This window comes from Perna viridis, chromosome 6 (assembly GCF_037379345.1).
Source record: "Perna viridis isolate PV_CMFRI_1.1 ecotype Kerala chromosome 6, ASM3737934v1, whole genome shotgun sequence".
In the NCBI taxonomy this organism is placed as follows: Eukaryota; Metazoa; Mollusca; class Bivalvia; order Mytilida; family Mytilidae; genus Perna; species Perna viridis.
The window spans coordinates 44,655,286-44,669,816 of NC_142450.1; the positions used below are offsets into that span (position 1 = coordinate 44,655,286).

Here is a 14,531-nt window from a genome sequence, read left to right on the forward strand (position 1 = left end):
GCGCAGGTCTGAAATTGTATGCTATGATATTTTTTTCCCAAAAAAGCTTTGCCCAGGTTTGAAATTGTATGCTATAATATTTTTTTTCCAAAGAGAGCTTTGTGGAAGCATCAAGTGGATGTGATGAGTAGCTGCAGAGAGAGGAAACCTCAGATAACAAGATAATTTTCTTCAAAGCCTACAGTGTTGACGACAATGTTGAAAGTGAACATTACAAGAATAAATACCATGAATACATCAAAGAGACAAACAACCTCAACAGGATGTCAACTCAAGGACACCCATGGGTCTCCAATGAATGATGATGAAACCCTCACACCACAGGGCAGCCTGCAGCTGACAAGAGATAGAAGATAAGTTTGTATTATATACCTTGAGTGAAATAAGGTAGAAGATAAGTTTGTATACCTACCCTAAATGAGGTAGAAGACAAGTTTGTATACCTACCCTGAGTGAGGTAGAGGCCAGACAGTTTGTATCTTCCTGTATCCAAAGATTATTGTCTGTCCTCTCTACTGGGCACTGCTGGTGACTGGGTACTTGTCTGCCATACTGAGAGAACTGGATACTTATCATGGTGTTGTGTGGACACTTGATTTTTAACATTTCCCCATCACAGGCATAAACTTCAAAATTATGTAAAGTACTAGTTAAAAGACCTGAAATAAAAAATATGAAACATCTAATGCATAGTTCAATGAGACTGGTATGACAGAAAGCTGGGTGCTATTTTTTAGTTTGTATATTGTTTTTTTTTTAATTGTCCAGGCTGAAGATAAATTTAAATTTGGGCCAAATCAGCCTTTTTTGTTATTTACTGACAAAATAAATATTAGAATGAAACAAGTAAAGTAATAAGATCTGATTGACGCCAGAGATGAAAACCGAGCATTGTTATTACAAACAAGTGTGAACCATCATTGCCATAAGGATAATTTCCCATCACGTAATACAACATAGAAAAATACATAAATCTATACTTCACTGGCTGTAATAAGAGAAAAAGTAGTGAAAACATTTCACCGTTAAGTAACTTAATCTATTGAAAATATTATTTGTAGGAGAACTTTCGTGAGCATGCTTGCATGACAGGAGAAACCAAGTATCAAAGGTCAGGAAAAAAAGTGTTATCTATTTATTGTTTTCTAACACTTGTCAGCAAAATATTAAATTTAATATGAAATATCAAATTAAATACAAAATAGTGAAGAATTAATATATCATAATATTTTTTTTCTATCTTATCATCGCTTTGTCCTAAATTTCAAAAAAAAAAATATTTGTTCTTTTTTGTCGCCAAAATAATCAGAAGATCCATACAAATTCCTCTCTTGAACGACTAATCTGTTTGGGCACACAACAGTAAATGGTTCAACTGTAACCAGAGCCTATCATTACCATACCATGTATCATCTTACTAGATGTAATCAGTTCTATGGGTTCAACAGTTGTCACAATGTTTTAAAGGTAAATTTACAATTACACTGGGGATTTTCATGAAGGGAAAATACAGTTACAATATACACTATGTAAATATGTATAGTAGATTGAAGACTAAACTAGAAATTACTTATAACAAAAGTTTTCCAAATATGGATTTAAAAAAAAAAGAACAAGTACAAATATACATAATGTTTAACTCTTTTGTTTTACTAATTATTTCATTTACAATTTCGAAAAAAATGAATGGATTTCTTCATTGAAATAAAGATTTCTGTAAGTTATATAAATATTTAACTGCTAAAATGGAATATAACACAATTCACAATGCACTGTATAATGATTCTCACAAAATATGAACAACACACTTTTCAAATTACTTCATTTGTTGGCCTAGCTGCTTAGACTCCTGCTTAAATATGCATCTGTTTTAATACAATTCTATAAAAAATCATTCAAGTCTCAAAAATGTTTAAACACCATAAAAAGTTCTATGGAGGCAGAGCTAAGTAATAAGGTAATTTTGAAAACAGGTCAGTTTAATATAATATATAATGTCCATGGCTCCATGCCATCAAAATCTCTTTAGAAGGGATACACTTCCATTAGAAAGCAGGGTAGGAAACTCAATCAACTTCTAGCCAGTCCTGAATACAATTTTTCAATATATTTACTATATGGCTATATGCACTTTTGCTAAAATTAGCCAGCCCTGCCAAAAATATATCGTCGCGGGCTGGCAGGCAGGCTACTATTTCTAACTCTGTTAGAAAGAATTCAGACAGATCGAAATAAGCACAGTTTCTGGTGGTCAAGGGGCAGATAATTCAATTGATTCCAGATAATATTCTACAGTTTTGATTATATCACTCAGATTTTTGGATACATGAATATAATTTTCAGTATTAAAAAGTAAGGGCTGTAATGTGTTAAAAAATAGTTGAATGATATATGAACTTCTTTAAAAGTAGGGTGCAACTCAATTATAATAGCATGAAGGTTACAAAAATCCACATTATTACAAACAAATTAGTTGAGAAAAAAATTCATGTCAAAAAATAATAAATACAAACACAGAGCACTACAAATACAAGTATCTATTTTTAACTATAAATCTGGGAGCCTCCCTTGCACTGAGCTAATAAATTCAACATTCATGTATGAACTGAACAAATCAAGTTAACATAGACTTAATTCTTAATCAGGAAAAAAGAAATTCTGAAAAATAAAGTCAATTACCAAAATATCTGTGATCATATCATCAATATAATCATTACACTGATAGAAGGAATTTCAGCAAGTTGTCACTTCATTCAATAGTTATATATGTTACCAAAAAAAATAAAATAAAATAAATAATAATCATATAAATGAACAATATAGCTTAAATTGTTTGAGTAGAGAAATATTAACAAGAAAATCTATTCAACACATAACAATTCAACTCTTGCCAAATCATATATTTAGTAGAGTCAATTTCATGTTAAAAGTGCACAAAAAGTAAAGCCTCCTATTATGTAACAGGCGCTTTCTTGTACTTGTCAGTTAATTAAAGAAACTGGTTGAAATTCTGACAGTTTTCTAAATTAGTGGAAATGTTTACTTTGTGAATGACACATTTAGGTGAAATTCAGTCCAGAGATTTTGACAGTGAACACCTACAATTTTGTAAAGAATGCAGTATAAAAAGAACACCCACAGCCTTGTAAGGAAATTCCAAAGTCTATCTCTACAATTACAGAGAAAAAAAAGATTTTACGAGGCAATAAAAAACTAAAAGTGTAGCATCAAAATTCTTCCCACTTCACATGGACATCCGTTTTATTCAAATAAGTGAAATGGGTACTTTTGACCTTTTTACATTTAAAGCTATCATTAAGCCAGTATTATGGTAATTTTTTAATTAGATATTCAGGGCAAAGCCATGTTAACATTGGTATCTAACCTTAGGTGGAGTCTGTTCTTCCCACTTATCACAATAATGGTGTAGTGTTGCCTTCAGCAGTTATTTTCAAAGAAACAAGCTTACCCAGGTACATTATCAGTTTGATGTGACAAAGTATCCTAACTCTTGTAATAAGATCAGTACAGGATATCTGACTGTATAGGAGTTTATGATGGACTCTCTGTAATTTCTATTATAAGTGTTTATAGTAAGCAAGGCAAGAGATGGCAATTCAAGACCTTTCTGAAAATATTGTGGACCAGGTCAGTGTTTCATACAGTTACTTTACAGCAGAAATAAAAAGAAAGATTGTTTTCACATGATTTAAAAAAAAAATATTCAGGAATGTGTGTTTTACAATAATGCTGGGTAGAAATAAGATGATGATCCTCTGTAAATGTATAGCATCTCATTTCAAATTGTATAAACAATAAAAATGATCAAAGATCGCATGATGGTAATGAATACTAATATAAAATCTAAGTAGAATTTTTAAACCTTTCAAGAGACACATTAGAACACTGTGAAATTATATACATGCCATTTAAACATCATGTAAACAAGTCATTAATTAACATTAATTGGTAAACAATGTCAATGTTTAAAAACAATTTCATTGAAGTCAATCCATCCACCCATTCTATTTATATCATCAACCACTACCAACAGACTTTTATTGCACACAAATAAACAGGTCCAAATTCCTACTAATGTCATTATGACATGGAAGGAGCTTTAATTTAAACCTTATATTAAATTTTTCGGTTGCCAAAATGAATGAGGTACATACTAAAGTAAACCAAGCAGTCAAAAAAGTCCCACAGTTTAATACAACATGATTGTGATCTTCATTCAAATAAACTATAATTATACATCTGTACATTTTGGAGAATTTCAATGAGGACTGAACAGGACTGTTTGCATCTGGCCCACTGAGCATCAAAATAGGAATTTAGCACTATTTAAAAGATGTTAACTACCAATATGTGAGGTGTGCTCTATTTATATCCCAAAGCTCCAGGAATTAAACCATTTCCAATAATCTTAATTTCATAGAACAAATAACAACTAAAAGGAAACATAAAGAATAAAACTAAATCAAATGTGCTACATTAATGCAATCAACATCTATTCTTGTAAAATTGAAATGTGAGTGAAATTTATTTTGTTTCTTTCTTTTCATACCAAATTTACTACAGTAGCTAGTTTCATTTTTTTTCTTGTTGGCTTGTTTTCATTTTTATTGATCCTTATCATTTATATTATCAGATCAAAATTCCCTTAAATGCAAAATAATGTCTTGGTGGCAAGCACCTTATTGTCCAGTCAATTCCAGTCACCAACAGTCGTAACAGTAACTAAATCAAAGTTTGCTGCAGAGTACACAGCCATATCTTACAATGAAATCAACCATTGATAAAATGTTGTCACTTTAAAAGACTCTTTGATGTAATCAACAAGATCCAACACCTACACAATATAAACACACAATCAACTCTCCAGATGACCCTTATCATTTAGAAGTAGTCAGTAAACATTGTCTTTATCAGGAATTATTCACACTACTGTAACAATGGCATATGTCAAAAAGATAAGTTTTATAAAAAAAAATCAAAATTTAAGTTTCCCATATTGTTCAAATTTATGAATTTAAAGATATCAATGACAATGCAGGAGCGATCCATGTTTTCAGATTAGAGCAGCGTAAATAGAATTATAATCCAAGCAAAGTGAGGAAAGACAATGTGAGGATTGGGGTAGAAAATGTAAAAAGTTAAGATATCATGTAAAAATATTTTTTCTCCAATTCTTAGCCCACCCTTGGAAAACAACATTAGTCCTAAAATATGTGACAAATATAATTTATTTCTAAATCTCTACTGATTCATAGTTACACTAAAATATGTTAATAGGAGAAGTGTTTTTTTTGTTGTTTTTTTTTCTTGTACCAAGTTGCAATTCTTTGTGGTGAAACAATGATCGAATTTAAGGGGAAATACTTGCTAAATGCAGGTTGAAATTCAATTTTGCTACTAGAAATTATTTCCACTTGCTAAAATTTGCTAGTGGAATTCTATATGTCTTATATGTAAAGTCCAGAAATAATCCAAAAAACTTCAAATTTAGCGTGTGTATATTTTCAGTACTTGCTAAATTTAGCTAGTGGAAAAAAATCTGAAATTCAATCCCTATGAAAAGTCATATTTCTATATTAGGATAAAAAAGAAATATTTATGTTCCATATCAAAATACCTGTACTATACAGATGATGTATGCTTATAGGACATAAATGGTCATCTAGAAATCAATTAAATATGTCATGCCTGTCCATACTGACCTGGGGCTTTCACATCCTTGTTACCACCAGCTGAGACCTAATAACAACATGCTTACTTTAATACTTATATACAACTCGTTCATACAGCATGTCTACTAAACATTTCAAAATAATTCATATATGGCTGCCATGGTAAAAGCTGGTAAGTTATCAAATAGTACTACCGTATTCAACAAAAAAGTTGAGAATTTTCCACATCTATCCCTTTGTGTCCATCAGGAGTTCAAAATAAATCTTCACTTTCATTTCCTTTGCCTGATACACCTGCTATTAGACTCATGACAACAACACCTCTAGACAATATTTAACCACCTCTTGACACTAATGTACCACCTCCAGTCAGCAATATACCACCTTCTAACAGCTGGTGCCATGTTTACATTTTTAATTGAACAGTTAATACATGACTGGTAAAACTAATAGAGTTATATTTCAAAAGAAGGCCAACATTTGAGAAATGGAAAATATGGCAGTCAGTGTGAATGATAAAAAAGTTTTTGCATCTGAACTCTACATTTCCTTCAACTTCAAAATTGTAAGAACAGGAAGGAACAGGAGATAGAAGAAAACCATTGTAAATGTGAAATACTTAGGATCATATTACAAAGATGCATAGATGTTGTCTCAAAAGTATCCAAGACACATTTTCCAAAATGTATATATAACTTGTTTTTCTTTCCCTTTTAAGGACTGTTAGCTGTGTGAAATTGACTAAAATATCCCCACACTTACTGCAGAGGTTCTATTTACACTATGGTTATAGACCTAGCTTTAATATATAAATCACTACAAAATGTCTCTTCAAGGGCTTATATGACCAGGTGTATGGGCTTTATCACAAATATTATCATAAGATCATGAATTAAACCCATACCTATATATATGACTGGAGATTGAAAGTTAATGACTAAATGTGGACATTTAATTGATCCAATATTTCAAAATTGCCATTTTAAGTAAGTAAATGGGCTAGAATTAATCCCTTTATTTAATACATGAGAAACTGACCAAAGACCCATATACAAGCATGGGGTTAACAGTCTTGGGATAGTAGTAGTAGACCAGTGCAGTAGACCCATTACAATGGAAGAATGAAAGGGGCTTACTACTAATGAGGTTTATATTTTATCAAGACTTTATAATATTTACTCATTATGCCATAGCAGTATTGACCATAGGGTATTTCTAAACACTCAGACCACTACCATTTAGTCCTAATCTACTTTAAAATGGAGAGTAAATAAAGTTATATAACACCTTAATGTCCAATGTCTATTTAATGATTTTAGGAGACATAGGGATTTAGAGAATTATAAATTCATTGGACTGGATTATCTAAGATTGTTCCCTTTCATTGAAGATTTATTTCAGTTGATCAGATAATATCTAACATAAACAAATGTTCATATTCCCAAAATATATCATGTGGACAAGTTATTATATTTATTCCTGATTCAGGTTATAAAATGGGTAATAGACTTGAATGAAATGAGATGAGAAACTTCTGTATGTTGGTGCACATCTTTTTCAAAACTCCGGTATTTACATCTTTACTAAGTGACTTCTCAGCTATAGACACCTGGTACTTTGGAATGTCTAAAGCCTTTACTGACTACTGGGTCATAGCAATTTAAGTTTTATTACTCAAGGTACTCCTCAAAAGGTACAAATTTTATAACAGGTAATTGAATTCCTAGTAATTACACTACCATCAAATCAAGGTACCTCTTCACTAAAGGGACTATCATCCTATTATATTCAAATTCTATTCTACAAAATCCCAATAAACTAAGTCTATTACCTTAATAATTCAGATAAATTATTTCTGATACAAGCTATTGAGAGTGTGGTCAGTTTACAGACTTCTACCTTCCGCAGTCTCAATAAAAAGGATCTAAAATCACCATAAAACAGATAAGGTTGTCCCATGAAGATTGATGTCTAAATGTTGTACTATCTCATATCAAAAATTATCTCTATAAAATATACTAGGAAGAGGACATTTGTAATTTCACAAGAATATGTGTTAAGTCTGAAGCAAAGATACTTATCTTTGTGGTTTACCAGTAAATAAACCATTTTTGGGTTAGGTAAACCACCATTACCACAAATAACTTTGAGTGGTAAGATGGTTATACCAGCCTATCATATCCTAAAGCCATTATAGTATTAAGAGATGGTTGTCCTACTGATATGATTTTGAACTTTTGGCTTCTTTAATATAGGAAACAAAAATACCACCAATTACAGCAACTACTGCAATGCAGTAACAGCTGCTTACTGAAGCCTGAAACTAACCTTCCTTACACAGATGATCTACACAATTTTAAGATAACTGGGTACTTTTGCTCTCTAGTTTTTATGATTTTACTTTATTGCACAGCATCCATATTTTTATTGAAAACTCTCTTCAAGCAAGAACCCATGTTATTTCAGCCCATTTTCTTCTCAAGGAAATATGTATACTTCAAAATGAAGTTTTTATATATTGGTGAAACAGTTCACAAGTCACAATTTTGTATTATAGGTATGTTACACTGGCTCACAATTTAATCTGTGATTGAGCTGACATAGCCAGGTGTCCATTACACTCCCCTGCAGCAGTTTTCTCTTTACAGCTCTATTTATCTACAGCATTAGTAGAACATGTTGAACTACAACAGTAGACATGATCCAGTAACATTTGTTTTCACAAGAAATGGCAATAAAAAGTGTTTATAACCATGTAAAACACAGACATTGTGACCATGAGAAAAAATGGAACATTAAATTTACATGAATGTACAAAACCTTAGTCATTGTCTATCATCAATTCTACAAAAATACAGAATGCATGTGGTATTATAACCATTATAATGGACATGCATATATGAGCAATAAATCATCATCAATTAAGTTAGTACCAGCGACAGTTGTTAAGGCAAAAAAAAATCTGTTTCCTGCTACCTACCCTAAACATATAATGGCCATTTTGGCTCAAGCACTGTTAAAGTCTAGATTATTTCCCCACAATGTAAAATATTTTTGAAAAATAAAATAACTTCCCTACCCTATTTTTTTTCTTGGTGGTAGCAGGAAACAAGACTATTATTTTTGTTGGCCTAAGCTCCTTTGGGACAGAAACCAGCAGGGCTAAGGCATGTCTCTGTCCTATTATAATACAATTGATGACACCCTTACTAAACCAAATTCAATAAGCTCTAAAGAACTAAATCAAATAAAGATGAGAAAGAGACACTACTACATTTGTCATGGTGGGCAATCATATTGAATTTAAAGAACTGAAAGAGATGTTTTATCAATTAATCCCCTAAACATTCCATATAGAATTCCATGTGAAACTTTTCCCATTCACTTGTTACAATACAAAGAGAACAGTTACTTTTTGTTCGAATCATTAGTTTGTCACCCTTAAACGTTCCATTACATAACACATACACTTGTTTGGACTATTTTCTTTGATCAAGTATGCAGATAAATATGGTATTCTGTACAGGTAAAAAAAAGCTCATAAATTTAGGAATTAAAAGGCTATAAGTTTTCCTATGTGATAATTAGACCTGTCATAGATTGTGCATCTATTTTCAATAATATTGAGGACTATTGGTTCACTGCATGTTAAAGGGCTATAAAGAATTCTGTCTCTGGACTGGGTGTTACAGGTACCATACACCTTCTGCATGAAACTTAAAATTAATATAGTAAATACATCCAATTTAGTACTGATAAAGTATTGATCACCAATGTTGTCTACATTCATACATATACTTATATACATGTAGTATACTTGTTGTTTAGGGCCATAAAAGTGGTTTCATCACTTTAAAGTTGGATGTTCTCAACTAGTTTTCCCCTATAAATTTGAACCTGAAGTACCAGTTTACAATTTTTCTAATCTAGACAACACAATACTATGATATCATAAGCATTTTATCTCAATAACCTTTAAATGAAAATTATATTTTCTAAATTATTTCTTTTTTAAAACATTTTGACAACTCACAGTATGCAACTGGATCAAAACTTAGATATGCAATATATGAAGAAAGTGGTTTAATTATAGATATGACTAAACTTTGGCCTAACATTCCGAAAATATCAAAGTTTAAACACCCCCTACAATGACAACTGCTCGGGCTATACTTAGTAAGCCCCTATTAAGATCTGATAAGAACGTAATAAGTTTTAATGAATTAAAACTGACAATTCAGTCCTTCCATCGACTCTAAACAGGATGTGAAGATTTGCTCTAAACATCTCGACAGGATAAAATTTCAGTATCGTTTTTCACGATCAAAATCAACATTATCCAAAGCAGCTTTGATCTTTTCTTAAGTAAAATATGTCTTTATCTTCATGATTTTTTTCCTATACATAAACAACACCACTTGCGACATTAAATCTTATGTAAAAAGAGAATATGCTAATATCACGTTTTTTTAAAACCAACAGATAGAAATCAGAACCATAATGTATAAAATATATATTGCTACACTGGACAATTGAAGGTCATATGCTCTTTTATTTCCTTTTGTATTATTCCTGCAAAAAAATTCAATTTACTGTTATCCAAACATGGTTCTATTGAAGAAGGCAATTAATTTTTACAATCATATTGACTAAAGAATTAGATACTTAGTTCAGTATCCTGTGTCAAGTCAAACAGTGTCATCAAACACTCTTATTTTTTTTTTACATTTCCAAATTTTGGATTAGAATTACTTCTCTGAGTATATTCAACAGTAAAGTAAATGAAATTCATTTAGCAATGTGTATAAACAAGGTAAGACATTACATTCCTGATTTAGTTTGTAGATGACAGAATTTTCCACTTGAAAGAAATACTAATAAAATGACCAATGACAGGTTCAATACATCATCAAATCAAATTATATCTTTATTTCTGGTTGACTTCTGGCTAATTATTACCAGGCTTCTGGCAACTTTATGTAGATCAAAGGTATAAGCCAAGGTGATCTATTCTGCCCCACCACATTGACTGTTTTATGGTATTGTAAGACACCTGGTTACTTCAACTGCCTTCTAAAGGCTTTATAATAAATATGTTTTTTTTTCTGTAAGAATACTTTGAAAGTATTTCAGTACAATAATATGATGCAGAACTCAAAAACCATTCTTCTGTATACATCTATATATAGAAATGTACTTCTTAACATTAAAAAAAAGTCAGTTTTTAGTACATGTATATAAAGGGTGAAAAAAAGGAAAAAAGGGTGTAAAGACATATCTTAAAAAATAAACCTATTGTCCTGACAAGGGAGATAACCAAAGTAAAGAATAGAAAGAGCCCAAATCACTCAGCTGGCTTAAATAGGCACAATCTATTTTTTTTAGAAAGCAGCCATAGTTCTTTTTGGATAAAAATTCAAATCGAAAAAATACAAGATATCAACTTTCACTGAATTCTATCCTGAAGTTTCGCAGATGATTTTCTAAAATTAAAACTATAGCAAAAAACCTTGAACAAAAGGCTTTTAGTTCCAACACAGATTTTCACGAAAATTTGGCTACAGATAGATTTCATCATGCCGAACCTTTTTACTCCACCAGAATTTGGCTAACCCTAACAATTTGGAATCATATGTAAAAAAAAACTGCTGTCTGCAGAATACCATAAGGAACAATCATTTCAATTTTCATTGACTCCAACATTCCAACATGGGGCTTCATATTTTCCCAAAAATTTGGGAACACTTTTACCCCAATGTTAGAAATTTGCTAAAAGGTTTTTGAGATATATGTGAAAAATTATTGTCCCCTATGTTCTATTTTTAGTAAAGGAAGCCATATTTTTCTATGGATAAAAAATTAAGCATAACTTTGTGCAGGATACTCTAAGGAAGAAACACACCAGCTTTCATGGAATTCTTTCCAGTGGTCTCGGAGAAGATGTTTGAAGAAAATGTTAACAACAACAATGACATGGACAACAACTACGCCTATGACAACTAGTTTATTTTAGTAACAGTATAGATGGACATTCCCCCACATCTTTACTTAACTATAATATCTAATAGAGTTTCCTCAATTTCATGAGAAGCCCTAAATGTTTGAGTGAGTGAAACTTAAAATGCTAATGCCAGATGGTGACTACTTCAAAATTTGTTAGTTCAATTGAAGGGACATACAGAAACTGTGACAGAAACTGCCATATTTACAATAAAGGTATACTTGATAATTTTCAGTGCCTACAGATCTTCAAGTATAATAATCAGTCTATTATGGGTGTCAACAACAAAAATAAAAGGAAGTAAAAATCTCAATATACATTTGAAATGATTTATCATGAAACAAACTTTCAATTTCAACTATATACAGGAAAAGTCAACAAACACATGTCGCCATAATCCAAACCTATCAAAAGCTCTTCATGAACAAATATCAATTACACTTTCTATTTCAGGTACAAAAGACACGAAAAACAGCCACAAATTACTTTATATGTGTTTTCAACAGATTTAATGTATACCTATAATTGAAATTCATGCCAATTTTTTCTCATGCATTGAAGTTAGAACTTATTAGCTTTTAAAATTCTTAAATTGTCAGTGAAATAGTATCAAAATGTCTACTTCATACAGAGTATTGCACCTTTTACCTTACAAAATGATTATTGAATCTTAAAGTATTTCAATCTTTAAGATGGATTTTCATATCTGTCACAAATCTACAATGCTATTGAGAATCAACCTTAGGAGGAAACAGTACACATACTATTGACTTAATTTTCAATATCTTCATTATTCAAAAAGTTTTCATTTTAAATTCAATGCAGGTATAAAATGTCCTGTAATGTGCAGTCATGATACTGTGTTTCTGTTCTTAAAATTAAAATTAATTACTTTAAAATTTTAATTTGTGACAACTACAAAGAAGATAGAATGATATTACATTGTAGTAACCCTCTACTTTTCAGATACTTTCCTTTTCTTAAAATTATAAAAATTAGCATACAACCCTGTCACAGGCAGTACAATATCAATATAAATGACCAATAGGTAGGTCTTGACACTCAACAGATCCTCAAAATCTCAAAGATCTTTTCAATGCTACCAGTCACAGGGATACACAGGGCAATTCAACTTGAATATTTTCAAATAAGAATTTGAAAAAAAAGTAATTATATGAAAATTACCTATACTGAGCTAAAGTAGACTGTAGGTATATATATGTTGTACATTTGTGTCACATTTCATTGTAATCTGTCAAAGAATTTATCAGCATGTCCATGTGTTTGACCACAAATGTTTACAGTGGTCACTTAATCCCATTTATCAGATGAATATACAACATTCTTGGGACTTTAATCCTTAACCCAATACACATTATAGTGTTATATTCAAAGGTATTTATCGATAAAGTATTGATTTCCCATACATTTCGATAATATCAATTCAGATATGTACTTAACTTTGGTAAATAACTCAAATCATTCATAAAATGAGGAAAAACCAAATCTAGGGCTTGTTTCGTAACCTACATAAATCTATGATACCCATCTAACTTTATGTTTGGAACTTAAATATACTATATGAGTTCTTTTACCTTTAAAAAGCCAAATCTTTACTGTGTCAATAAAGGCTACTAAATGGTTGTTTCCAATTTTTTACCAGACCAACTTTGGGCAGTTTATGTTTAAATTGAAATACCATGAGGAAGTTCACAAAGAGAATAACTCCCATTTCAAACTGACTTAATGTAAAACGCTTGCTGGATTATCTCCCTTTGGCATTATTGAACAGTAATTATATTCCTTCATGCACATCTGCATATGATACCCAACCTTGAATTTGGATTACCTCTCTTTGAATTCCTACAACAGGAATTATTTTCATGCACATCTGCATATGATACCCAACCTTCTTATAAAATTTCATCAAAATCCCTTGAGCAGTTTAGGAGTTGCGCTTACAAGAAAAATGGACAGACGGATGGATGAACCGTCGGATTGAGTAATTCCTACATTGCATTTACCCCCAAAACTCTGTTTGCAAGGGGTATAATAAACTGTGAGGGGTTCTATGAACAAACATTAATTGTCCCAAACATGGTTAGGCAGGCAAACAACTTAAAATAATCATATAGATTTCCAAATGCCAATGAAAAACAAAGTTTGCAGACCAATGGATTTTAATGGTGTTAAAATACCGACTAAGTTACATATATATGCAAAATAACAAAATTTGTCCCAAGAGAAAAATCAGAAGTCAAACTATATGGGATAGAGTGTTTTAAAATTTTTACTGTCAAGTCAGGCCAAACAGTCTTCAGGTTTAGTGATAAAAGACTGGCCAAAAGTTCTGAGTGAACCACAGAAGATCATCTCTGGATTTTCTTTGCCATTTGATTTGCTTGAACACACAGGGGTGACAGAACTAGTGATTTAATGATTAATTCTATAACCACTCAATCATCTTGCACCCTTTTGAATATTACAGTAATCTTAAGGTCTGAGAAAACCAACCATAGTTTATGCAGTTAGTCATCTTAATGAATATTAAATTGGAGCAGTTAGAAAACTTTTAAACATGTGGATCTAAGTATTATAAATAAGCCAGTAGCTTTAAAGCATAACAATAGTGACCCATCTCAAATAACAAGGACCAACAACTCTATACAGCATTTACACATAATACAAGAAGTCATCAGAAATTCAGAAAAATTTGAAGAGCAATAGACCACCTAGCATTCCCCCCCCCCCCACCCCATAATTTAAATTATTTTAAATGCAGCATTTTTTTTTAACTTTTAATTTCTGGAAGTTATTTATAAGTATTTTTCACCAAA

The 14,531-nt window shown here is 31.2% G+C and overlaps 1 protein-coding gene across 1 annotated transcript in view; it reads right to left on the bottom strand.

The window, feature by feature from the left end:
- LOC148615196 (uncharacterized) overlaps positions 1-14,531 on the bottom strand; it is a 47,229-nt gene that overhangs the window by 30,751 nt on the left and 1,947 nt on the right. The window contains exon 2 of the mRNA XM_088589867.1: positions 448-659. Within this exon, the coding sequence (XP_088445993.1) occupies positions 448-659 (212 nt within the window). The remainder of the gene's footprint in view (positions 1-447; positions 660-14,531) is intronic.